General features: G+C 43.8%; 1 protein-coding gene across 27 annotated transcripts in view; it reads right to left on the bottom strand.

The window, feature by feature from the left end:
• Window positions 1-7,746: 7,746 nt before the first annotated feature.
• The window catches only part of DMD (dystrophin), a 1,135,802-nt gene continuing 1,130,997 nt past the window's right edge, over window positions 7,747-12,551 (bottom strand). For all 27 annotated transcript variants that reach the window (XM_072937290.1, XM_041719931.2, XM_041719926.2 and 24 more), the window contains one exon: window positions 7,747-10,225. In XM_072937290.1, coding sequence (XP_072793391.1) covers window positions 10,128-10,225 — 98 coding nt within the window. In that variant the 3' untranslated portion in view covers window positions 7,747-10,127. The remainder of the gene's footprint in view (window positions 10,226-12,551) is intronic.

Consider the following 12,551-nt stretch of genomic DNA (forward strand, 5'->3'; position numbering starts at 1 on the left):
TGAGGGCAGAGCCCCCCACGCTGCCCTGCAGGACAGAGCTGCGGCAGGGCAGCAGAACATGTTATAGATAAACAGAATAAACAACCTTGAAAACAGCACAGACGAATTATGGCTTCTTCTTTGGCAGTGGGGCTGAAAGACAGAGACTTTCTACAATCTCAGAATCATCAATACCCACAGATTCCGACAGCTGGACACCATGTTGGATGGACAGACAGCCAGCACTGCTGTGCTCTGGACCCGAGCTGTGTCTGCCTGCGTGCTCTGAGGACTTCCTTTGTGACCTGGCAGAGGCACAGCTTGGTCACGGTGCCACTTTGTGCCTCACAGAAGAAATTTTATGGAGCTGGGCTGATTCGGTGTCACACAACGCTTGTTGTGACAGCACCAAGAATGCCAATGTGGGGTCAGCGGTGTGGGTGGTGCTGCTGCTGCCAGCTCAGGATCACTCTTCCCACAGCTCCAGAGTCAAGGATGTAACAGGGAGGGTGAAGAAAAAAGGAAAAGGAGTAAGATCAGGAACATTAATTTCAATAGCTTTCCTTTTATAGGTGACTGTGAGGTCCCCAGACTTTGGGAAAGCCAAATTTAGGTGGCATCATTAACTTAGGTTAAAACACCTGGCCCAGAAGGAAGGAGCAAGGTTTCTCAATGACAGAAGCCTCACAATGCACAGAGACCAGAGGCCTCCCCACCATTCCACACAGATTATCCTTTAAAGTGTTATAGGGAAGGGCAGAAGAGCACATGGAAAGTCTTGGCTCTGGAATGTGGCATGGGAAAGATGAGGGAAATGAGGGCCTTTCCACTGAGCCTCCCCTGGTCCACAGGGTCTTTTGGGACAACTCACTTCCGTGCTATTCTTTTCTTAAAGAGCTCAAATCAGTGCCAAGAGGGTAGGGAGGAAGAAGGTGGCTCCTGACCAGCCCTGACCCCACCAAAAGGCTGCTCTGGTGTGTACATTCCCAAGGGGTGAAGCACATGCATGGCCCTCACTGGGAGTGGCAGCTGCAGCCAGGTCACCAAGGTGACTCTCAGGCAGAAAAGAAGCTGCAGGAAAGGGAACTAAAGGCAAGAGCCCAACCAGCAATGCTGTCACCTGGCCTGGGCAGCCAGGAAGCTGTGGGGCAATGAGTGTCTTTATGAAATCCTTGCCTCAACAGGCATCCCAATGCTCCACTCCTTCAGTGGGATGCTGTACCACGCTCAGCTGGTTCTCCTTGGCAGTTCAGTGCTTTGTGACTGAAGGCAAAAGGAAAAAGGTCAAATAATTTGTATAAATGGAAGTCAGGAAAGTTATTCTGCAGGTGCTAGGCAAGGATCAAAGTTCTGGAATCATATAGAGAGCCTAGCTGGAGAAAAACTCTGTGCACAGGAGCTAAGAAAATGTCACCTTTTCCATGGAAATGGAATCCTTCCATTGGGGTTGGGGGGAATGAGTGGGAAGGCCACCCGAGCACAACAGTCAACAGTCTGGAAAATACAATACCCAGTAGTGCATGCAATAATGAAACAGCTGCCTTAGCAATAACTGATGTGAGCTACTTCATGGCTGTGATTTCTTTTCTCATACAAAAGCAAAAAAATGCCCTTTTATGGCAGGAGAAATCAGAAGTGTCTTGCAGCCCACTGCTAAGGGAGTTTTCCTCTAAACCATGAAACCACCACTATGACTTTTTCACAGGTAATTACTCACTGCAGTTAATTTGGAGCCATATTTAAAGTGAAATGGAGATATCCTGTGTTGCCCTTTCCCCCTCAGTCTGCTTTGGCATTATTATAATTCCCTGCTCTGGTGCCTGTAGCAGCAGCCAGTGCCATCCCCAGTACCCCAAGCACGTGGGAGCTGCTGATGCCTGACATTTACCCAGCTGGGCTTGTCACCATGGGCTTTACCTGCTGGGGCTCACACCTCCCTAAGCCCCTCAGTGCTGAGGGGTGGGTGTAGGTAAGCAGCAAAATGTGTTTAGTGCCTGATTTCCACAGTAACATACTTCAGGTTTGGATGCTAGGTCTGCAGTTAGTTGTTCTGCGAGGTGCAGGTATCCACAAGTACTGTGGATAATGACTTTGTGTGTTTATCTCTTTAAAAGTAAAAATAAAAATAAAAATAAAAATAAAAATAAAAATAAAAATAAAAATAAAAATAAAAATAAAAATAAAAATAAAAATAAAAATAAAAATGTCACATGAGTGAATTGCCTGCACAGGACATGAGCCATGCAGTCTGCAGCCCCCTTTGGAAGCAGAGTCCTTTGGCAGTCATGGTTTACAGGGGGGTTATGCACCCTTGTTGGTCATGTGGACCAACAAAATTCCAGAAGCAAGAAAGCTGACAACCCCTGTCTTAAAAAAAAAAATAAAACAAAGAAACCAAACCAACCAAAAAATAAAAAACAAACTCCAAGAAAAAAAACCAAAAAACCCAACCAAAAACAAACAAACAAAAAACCCCAAAAACCCAAAAATGAACCCCAAAAAAAAAAAAAACCAACCCAAAAAAACCCCAAACTCCTCAGATACAAAACAAGGAAAAAATCCACCTCTAAAATCAAAGGAGAACCAGCATACCTTCCTACAGAGACTGTAATCACCTGCAACAGTACATTAAAAAAAGAAGGAATTTCCCCCTGGAAGTCTTCAATGTTAGAGACATTGAGGGTAAGATAAGACAGAAAATCAAGCCCAAGGTTATGAGGGAGGAATGGGACCCCAGGCTTGCATGTTCCTAAGTGTACAGGGAGCAAGGGGAGAGCCCGGCAGGGATGGGAGATGGGGACCTGAGGGGCAGAGCTGCTCTGTAAGTAAAGCTATGTATTAGAAGTGGCACAAAGGAAAATGTTAATGAAGCACGAAAAAATGAGACTCAGTAGGGAAATTAGTGGAGGGGAATAAAAACCTCAGCAGGAGGAAAGGCAACACGGAGTGTTAAGCAAATGAATTGCACTGTAAGGGATCCCTGGATCAGGTTTGTGGTGAGATGTTGTTGACGGGGTTTAAAAACATGAGGGGAGAGAGAGTAATGAGGCTGTGGTGAGCGCAGCCCTGCAGTGCTGGCCACATGATGGAGAGCTCTGGGTGGCTTTAATCATAGGGAATTTTGGCAGGAGCTTGTGCCAGAGTGGGATGGGAATGGAACATCCTTGTCACAGAGGGATGGAGGCTGGTGGGAGGTGGGGTTGGTGCTGTGGGCTAAGGGAGGCCTGGGACACCATTCTGCTGCCCATGAGGAGAGCGTGGGATGGGGGTGGAAGTGAAGTTGGGGACAGGGACAGGGACAGGGACAGGGACAGGGACAGGGACAGGCAGCCTGGGTGGGAGAGGGAAGTGCCTGGTACAGCCAGGGCTGCCTTCAGTCGTCCAGCACTGCAGGGGACTATGGGCAGCCAGGCCAGGACATCAGAAGCAAAAACACGGGTGACTACAAAGTAAAAGTCAAGATATTTTTGTTGGGAGACATAGAGTATCCTAAGGATTAGAGAAATTTTAAAGGAATCCTTCTATACTGAGAAAAGTGTGTGTGGGGGAGACCCCCGTGTTCCATGTTCACAGCATCTGATAAAAGCCTACAGTGCTGCAGCTTTGCAGTATGAAAACAGGAAACTCTGGGGCATCAAATGAGTACCTGCAGCTAAAAGACCTAGAGATGCAAATGGTGTTTCCCGTCATGTACTCTTTTGACTTATAATTTTTCTTAATGTGGAAGAGGAAGCTGACAAAAACAGGTAGAAAAAACCACATGCATGGTAGGTCATTGAAAGGTGTTTGTCTGCCTGTGCTGAAGAAAGGCTTTGAGCTTATCAGTGAGGTTAAAAAAAGAGGGGGGAAAAGAAAAGATGAAAGAAGCTAAGTTACCGGCTTGATGCCTTTTGTTATCTTCTGCCAAGGCTGGAAGACCATGCCAGCTCTGCCAGGTGTTGCAGAAGAATAACAAAAGCAGACATTAGATTGAGCCAGTGTGCTTACAGCCACTTCCTTAGGAGTCAAAATTCCTGAAGGAACTTCAGCAACTGCTTCATAAAATACTGCTCTGCTGCTGCAACACAGAGGCTGTTTTAATTTAACATAAAACTGAATTAATGCCCATTGTCAAGCTTTATCTATTTTGACACAAATGATTCCGGTTAATTTTTTTTTTAATTGAATGGTCCACAGGCTCAGCAGAGCAAAGAGCTTGTGTGAGCATGTCTGGGGATGTGTGTGAGCTCATGAATGTGCACACACACACAAGGAAGTCTTGTGTTTCATGCCTCTGTCTGTCTGTGGGCATACTGCTGTGTATTCATGTATCTAGCATTTATTCTAGCATACCTAATATTTTCCAATTTCTAATCACATGTTTGTGGTGGGTAGGAATAACCCCCAGTAGTTTCATGTCTTATCATCTGCAGCTGGTTGCAGCCTTTATCTAAACATTCACTGTGGGATGCAGCAGGGAATTATATTGGCAACTGCCATTAATCTTCTGTGCAAAAAGAAGCATCTCCTACATCAGTGTTAGAATAAACCCATTTGTCTGGTGAATGAGGCACAACTAAAAAGTACCCTGATGCAGAAGCAAAAATACTCTCATGATGATACTTTTGATGATGTACTAGCCCACCTGAGGCCATGAGGAAGGGTATCATTAGTGCAAACTAAACAGCAAAGAGTTGAACAGTTTTAATTGAACAAGTTTAATCTTATTTTGGGGCATGGTACCTGGTCTGAAATAGCTCTAACCTCACACTGTGTCACAACACAACCAGTGTATAAAAACTCCCTTGTGTAAATCTCCCTGTACACACAACACCTGACTTCTGCTCCTCCAAACACTTTGGGGCTCCACTCTGCCTCTTTTGTCCCCTGAATGACTATGCAAGGCCTGACCTGGTGTGGTCCAGGTGTGGTCCCTGACTGCCGTGCTCCCCAGCTGCCCCACAGCTCAGCGGGACCACCTTGTCCTTGACTTTATGTAATAATGTGCTCTTTAAGACTCTCATTTTATTCAGTATTATTGATAATGGTCTGAAAGAGATTATACCTCCAAAATGGCACTCCATGTTGTTGGTTTGGGCCATCAAGTAGGGCATGTGTGAAGGAAACAAATAAAGGAATGCTGAATGAATTAACATAATTTCTTGGTTCCTTCTTATAGAAATATATGTATATAATTATCTCTTTTTTCTAATACTTGCTGAAAATTTAGGCATACCAATAAGTTGGTGTGAGGATGCTGTTATTCCTGGAGATGATTTTTTTTTTTGAGAAAAAAACTCTTCCTTTCAGCAAGAAAGACAATAAAATACTGTATTATTGTTTTTTTCTTTTCCAGTATCTGTGCATGTGTGCATAAAGGGGCAGTTAGAGAGAGTGAAAGAGGAAAACTTACAAGCAGTGGGTTGCTTATGTCAGCAAATAGGGAGAACTTGCTTGGACTCAGCTTTTAACAAGCATGAGCCAGCTATGAAATAAATGGCATATCCATTGTAATGCTCAGATAATAACAACAAAAAAGAAGTCTTTACATCTGGTAAACAATTGCCAAACTGACTCATATGAGCCTTGGGTTGGCAAGCAGTAGGGCTTTAGGCAATAGGCTGAAAGAGCCTCGTATTTGTGAAGTCCCACAGTTCCCTTCTACAGCTCCAAGATTTCCTTAACTCTCATCCCTCCCTTAACCACAGGTGATTTTATACCAAGTTTTTGGCACGATGAGCTACTACTTATTTGCTGCAGTCATATTCCTCAGCTGCTGAGCAGCATTATCAGCTTATGGGGTTCATGTATGGAAATGTTACACCCTGGTTGGTCTCAGCAGGCCCATTTTTCTTGCACAGATTTATGGCACTTTCTAGCAAGTTGATACGCTTGCTCAGAGCCGAAACAAATTCCTGGTGAGCCTGAGTCAAGAAGAGGAAGATTTATTGTTTTTCAGCCTGACTGCACACATGTGCCCAGAGGCAGCCAGGGTGGGTCACAGCCAGTGAAGTGCCCAAGCTGCCTGGGATGGAGCTGGGTCCCAGGTGGGTCCTGCTGCTCCTGCACCTTTGCAGGAGGGAAAGATCCCATCCTTGCAGCGTGTCAGAACTTCAGTCCCACCCCACAAAATCTGGTAGTTGTCCTTCACTGCAAAAGGTGCAAAAGTGACTGTATGGAGCATCACAGTAGCTTGGCAGCTGCCACTGGGCAAGGTGGGCAGGCAGCTCTTGCTGCATGTGAGTGGGTTTGGAAGCATTTGTGCTTCATGCAGCACTCCAGGCACTGTGCCTGCTACGTGTACCCAGCCCAGCAAGGCCAGGGATGCTCTGCTGCAGGCACCACCATGGAGTGAATCACACACCCGGGCAGCTGCAGACCTTCCATGCATCCTGCACACCATTGCTTTCCCTCTTTTTCCCCATCCTAGCTGAAAGGACACTGGTGTTTTTTCCACTCAGTTTAGCTGTTCCCCTCCCTGGTTTCTCCTGTCCCATCACTGCAGCAGAGCAGAGCTGCCCACACAGCCCCATGGGGCTGGCAGGGTGTGCTGGGCTCCCAAAGTGCAGCAGGCAACGAACATGTCCTGCCCTGAGCTGTGTGATGCTGTGGGGAGCAGAGAGACCTGTGGCCTCATTGAGAAGGGAACCTCCAACCCCCCCAGTGCTGCTGACCTGGCTAGCAGGGCCTCAGGGTTTCTATCTATCTATCTATCTATCTATCTATCTATCTATCTATCTATCTATCTATCTATCTATCTATCTATCTATCTATCTATCTATCTATCTAATCTATTTATCCATCTATCCATCCATCCATCCATCCATTGAAAAGATAGTGCAAAGACTGAGAAGTCAAGGAGTAAATGGCAGCACACTAACAAGGCAGATGAAATCAAAGAGAACTAACTTTCCCCTCTGCCCAGAGAGCAAACACACTGACCAGTCAGTCCTTAAGGAGGATGTTTTGCTGAACATACATGAGGAAAACATTCCTAAGAGTCACTCAGGAGCACTAGGTTTGATTGATGGGGTGTCAGGAGTCGTAAATCACAGGTCACAGGTGTGGAGCTATCCTCCCTCTTGGCTTAATTGAATTCAACAGAGTCATCACAGGGGGCTGCTGTACCTTGTGGATTGTACAGCAAAGTACTTCAGTACAGCAAAGCACACGCTGATTGACTTATGTAGGAGTGAATCCAGAGTCACTCGAGTCTGGGAGAGTAGATGTGGGATGTGTATTTATTTCCTCAAGTGAATGAAATGAGGAAATTCCCACCTTCTCCTTCACTGTATTATCGAAATCATAGGCAAACATGCTGGTTTTGCCTTTGTATTTTACTATTTTTCATCAATTATTTCTACCACCAAAAGGTAGATCAAAGGCAGCATCCTGATACAGCTGAGTGGAGTCTGGGTATCAAAGCCTACACATTTCCTAGATAAGGGAGATGTGTGATCAGCCTCTTTGATGGGAACACACACTTCCCAAAGCCCCCAAGAGGGTTTTCCTAACATTATGCCTGGTGGCAAGGAGACCATCAAGTGTTGGGCTGAATCAATCTGGTCTGAAGGTCCTGTCAGGGATGAGGCAGGAAGCGTGGCTGACAAACCCCCAAAAGCTTGGGGAGCACAGCAGGTTCACAACTTCAGCAGGGAGAAAATCCCAAACCAGGGGGAGTGAGGCACTGGGGTGATGCCAGCAGGGAGCTTGGCCAGTGCAGTATGGCAGGGATTGCTGGGGAGATGGGCTGGGTGAGCGCTGAACAGGCACAAAAACTCCTGCACCTTTTATATAACATAACTGCGTGCTTTATTGATATACACAGTAAAGCAGTATATAATACAATAGTAAGGCATATATTTGGTGAAATTTGGTATGTTGTGAAAAAATGCAGTAAAACAGAAGTTTATAAAAATAATTAGTAAATGTTACAGTGTTGGTGTTAAAACACAATATATTATGATATCCAAGTAATAAACCATACTGAGTAACGATGAAATAACATGCCATATGGTATTTATGTATTCAACTACACTGATTATGTTTTACAGTTTAATACTTTGTCATTATAAGGAATATGAAATAATTCCCAAATTATGCTTAAAAAAGCAGCAATAAAGCTTTCAACTTTTTAAATACTTTTTGACAGACTCACTCCAAAACTAAGATCTAGAAAGTAAAACAAACAAAACAAAACCCTGATGAAAACAATCGTGCAATCTGTTTTTCCTCCAAATTTTTCTGAAGAGAAGGTTTAATGTATAAGGGAGGAGAAAAAAGAAGAAACCCATCTCTTTCTCAAATTGCAATTTAAAACTTCTGATAAAAAAGGACATGAGAAATAGTGAGGGTTCCTATTGTAGTAAAGTGTTAAAAAGCTCTTTATTAGGAAAGCAGAGGTTTGGGGGGGATTGTACTTTTTTTTTTTTTGTAAATGATTAACGTTGTTATTACTTAAACAATGAGACCTGGTCACACAATGGACACGTGGTGATGATGTAACATTGTCATACATAATTGTCAGGAACACCACAAAACCAAAGTGAGGTAGAAATAGCATGACTAGCCATGTTCAATGTTAACTAGCATTCAAAATAAAATCTTTCCCAAGTTTAATTACACTTCATACAAGAAGAGGTAACAGATTTTTTTTTACGCTTGCAATATAATGTCAGATGTTTGTGTTTCTATGTATTTTATGGTAAAATTAAAAGCTGGTTAAGAAAATGAAGTGGTAAAGCTTTTGCTGAGAGCACCTCATACCCAAACCTCTCTCTCACAGAGCTGCAGTCAAGCTGGCTAATCTGATTCTCTATCAACTCCTCTCTTTCTCATGTTATTGTTAATTGTGCAGGGGATTACTTGTACAGAGAAATGGAGAAGGAGAAAGGACCAGGGTCTTTGTTTTGGTGCTAAATACTCATGGAGCAGTGTGACTACCTTCACCTGATCACCATTTGAGGCAAGAACAGCAGTAACTCTTCCACAGCCTTTCCCAAAGGTGGCTTGCAGCACCACAGCTCCTTGGGACCGGCTGCTGCAGCAGGATGAGACAGGACAGTGGGAAGCTCTGGGTTCCTCTTCCAGAGGGTCAAGGATCTCCGTGCTCCTTACCAGCACTGGGAGCTGGACAGAGCTCTCTGGGTACCCTACTTGTGCTTTGGGTCAGAAGCCAACCCCACAGGGGGCTGGGGGGAGCATCTCCCTCTTTTCTCTCCTCTGCAGCAAAGGTGACAATGGGGGGAGAACTGTCCCCAGCCCTGCTGAGCCCCAGGGTTCAAACCAGTAAGGGCAATGTCAGTGTTCCTTTACTAAAAGTATCCAGGAATTTAGTCAGCAGAGGAAACACTGGCACACAGGATGGTTGTTAACTCATTTCCTTTCCTTCTTTCTTATGAGTTTTTTCTTTTTTAATTGATTTTTTTTGCAGGCTCTGTCATATAATGTGCTCTTTCATTTAATTATTGCAAACTAGCTGTGTAATTGCTAGTTGCTGTCCAAAACCAGGACAGTAAGTCATGTAATTCTAAATTTTATTGGAAAGATAAAATGTAATTACCTTCATTGGAAGTTCAGGTTTTTTGGTTATTTTTTCTAAGCCAGCCCTAGTCAGACAAAACCAATGAGAAACGTAAGGTGGCCTTTCTGGTATCACTGCAGGAAATACTTTCCTTTTTTTTCTTTTGGATAGGCAAGGAAAAGAACACAAGACATGAATCTCTCTGATACTGTTACAGAGCTGAAATGATACTAAACAAATGCACTGCCTCAGAATATTTTTTTGTGGTTTTTTTTAAGGGGGTTTCTATAAACAATTATTTTTATAAAGCACACTTTAGTTTACAATCTTTCATTATAACTGTTATAAATTTTTTTTAAACAACCCGAAATGCGTTCCATATAAAGAAATGGCAAGTTATTTAGCTATCAAGATTTTACATGTAGTTCTTTTATAATTTTTGTACAATTGCATAGACGTGTAAAACCTGCCATTGTTAACAAAACAGTAACAGACTTAGGAAACTACTGAAATCTACAGTATAGTACCACTACCCTTCACAAAAATATAGATTTGTTTTCTTGTAAACTCTTACAGTCTAATCCTCTTTGTAGTATGAATATTATAAAAACCATGCGGAACGCCTGAAGTTGTAAAACACATCTTGCTATTCTAACACCTTGTCGTCGGTCATCACGGTCACTAAGGTTTCCATCGCTCTTCCCAGGTCATCTGCCATGTGGAAAAGGCTCCCTACATTGTGGCCTGAAAAAGAAAGTCAAAGAGGAAATTAAATAAAGAGGAAGTGGCAGCATGTGGATAGGAAAACGTCACAGATCCGCCGTTCTCCATGTGCTGCTCGCCGCCGTCCCCAGAGGAGACTTCCAGAAATCTCCTGGATGAGTCCAACAGGTTGTCATTAGCAAAAGCTGCCAGGTTTGTACAGCACTTCAACAGCAACACTGGCTTGAACAGCTATGGCAAACCACCCTGCAAATAAGCCATCTCTCCCCTGGTGATGGGGCTTCATCATTATCAATGTTCACCAAAAACAACAATTAAGTCCACTGACATCAGAGAAGCGTTTCTGACTGATGCTGCAAGCGTTTGAGCATCCAATGTTCTATCAAGGAGAAAAAGAGAAACAAACAAATCAGCAATAATTAACTAAATCAATAAAGCCAAGAGGTCTCAGCAGGATACCTGCAAAGATAGATATAATGATGACCCAACTAAGCCACTTAGTTCATTCAATCATTTTTAAAATATCCTTTCCTTTTTGGACAGTATACTGTCCAGCACAAAGATGCCATGATTACCAGCTAACTACTATGCAGGGGTTCACTTGTGCATTTCCCTTCACCCGTAACCATTCTAAAGTCCTAAGATGGTATAACCACAACCTCCTACACAGAAGTGATGAATAAACACACAGTACCATTCTGGAGATGAAACTTGCTACCTCTCACACTCATGTCACCAGTGCAGCAAATGGTGATGGGTGGTAAGAATGGGCTTCATCACAATTGGAGACCAAAGAAACTCAAGGATGGGGACACTGAATTGCCAAAAATTGGCATTTTAGTCCCTGGCACGCCTTGTCTGCTCTCCCACTGCTGTTCAGGAAAGTGTCTCTCTCCTGCAAGTCCTGTGTGAGATTTGAGATTTCTATGACTGTCTCAAATCCCCTCTGGCACTCAGATGACAGAGACTCATGGTTTAAACAGCTGAATCTTATCTGGAGTCTCCCTCCTGAAAAAGTATGACTGAAGAAGAAACAGGACTGAGATCTAGCCACCATACAAGATAAGCATCCAAACCAAGGACTGAGTGAGTGTTCAAGATTTCTTGCAAGGACAAGAAAGAATGAGCAGACAGAAGGTCTTAAACCAAGCAGAAGGAAATTATACTCCACACAGCACGTAATTGTATTACTGAATTCATCGCCACAGGCTGCTGTTGAGGCCAAACACATAAATGAGTTAAAAGAGGAGTTGGAAAATAATCGCTGAAGAAAGATTTATTTAGATGCAAAAAAGTGCACATGATCTCCAACTCAAGAAGTCTCCATGCTGCAGAGTGCCAGCAAGTGAACATTTATAAGTGAAGTATTACTCAATAAAATTTCATGTCACCCTGGCCTAAGGGGGCTTGATTTACTCTCTGGGAGCACTTGTGATAGAATATTTATGTGGAAAAACACAGGAAGTGCAATGCCATCTGCCCACAACTCTGGTTCTCAGAAATGCTTTTGCGTTAGTCTGGATGCTGAGTCCTCCCCATGGTCCTTGAGGAAGGAGAACCCAAATGAGGGAAGGACATGACCAGGACATCCAGGATACACCTTTCATGCAGTCCCTAGCTGTAACATGCTGGAGCCTGACTGACCATTGCACACCTACACAGTGAATTCCCCTGCTGACACAACTGGAGCAGGAATGAACCTTCCCTGTGGGGAAAATCAGACTCACCACCCTCTTCCCAGTGCTTGCATATTGTGGTAGTCATGCACTGCTGACATTCCTACAGTAAGTAAGAGCCGGAGTGATCTCAGTTCAGCAGCTTTTATGGAATAGAAAAAAATTACCTTAGAACTGTTCAGAGAACCATAGAATGGTTTGGGTTGGAAGGATCTTAGGAACCATCTAGTTCTAACCTCCTTGCCAGGGGCAGGAATGCCACTCACTGACTGACTGCTCAGGACCCCATCCAACCTGGCCTCAAACACTTCCAGGGGTGGGGCATCCACGACTCTCGGCAACCTGTGCCAGTGTCTCACCACCCTCAGCTAAGAATTGCTTTCTAACATCTGGTCTAAACCTGCTCTTTTCCAGTCTAAAACCACTGCCTGTTCTCCTATCACTATCTGCCCACATAAAAGCCCCTGTCCCTCCCTTTTATAAACCCCCTAAAGGTACTGAAACGTCTCCCCAAGGCCTCTTCTCCATGCTGAGCAACCTCAGGAGCTTTTTTCTTCTGGGGAACTACTACCACTCTCTACATTCAAATACTGGGTTGTTTAAGGTTGTTAGAGTTCTTTTTTTTTTTTTTTTATTTTTAATTTAGCATTGATGATACAAAACTAGGCTGG

The sequence above is a fragment of the Taeniopygia guttata genome, chromosome 1 (assembly GCF_048771995.1).
Source record: "Taeniopygia guttata chromosome 1, bTaeGut7.mat, whole genome shotgun sequence".
Classification (NCBI taxonomy): Eukaryota; Metazoa; Chordata; class Aves; order Passeriformes; family Estrildidae; genus Taeniopygia; species Taeniopygia guttata.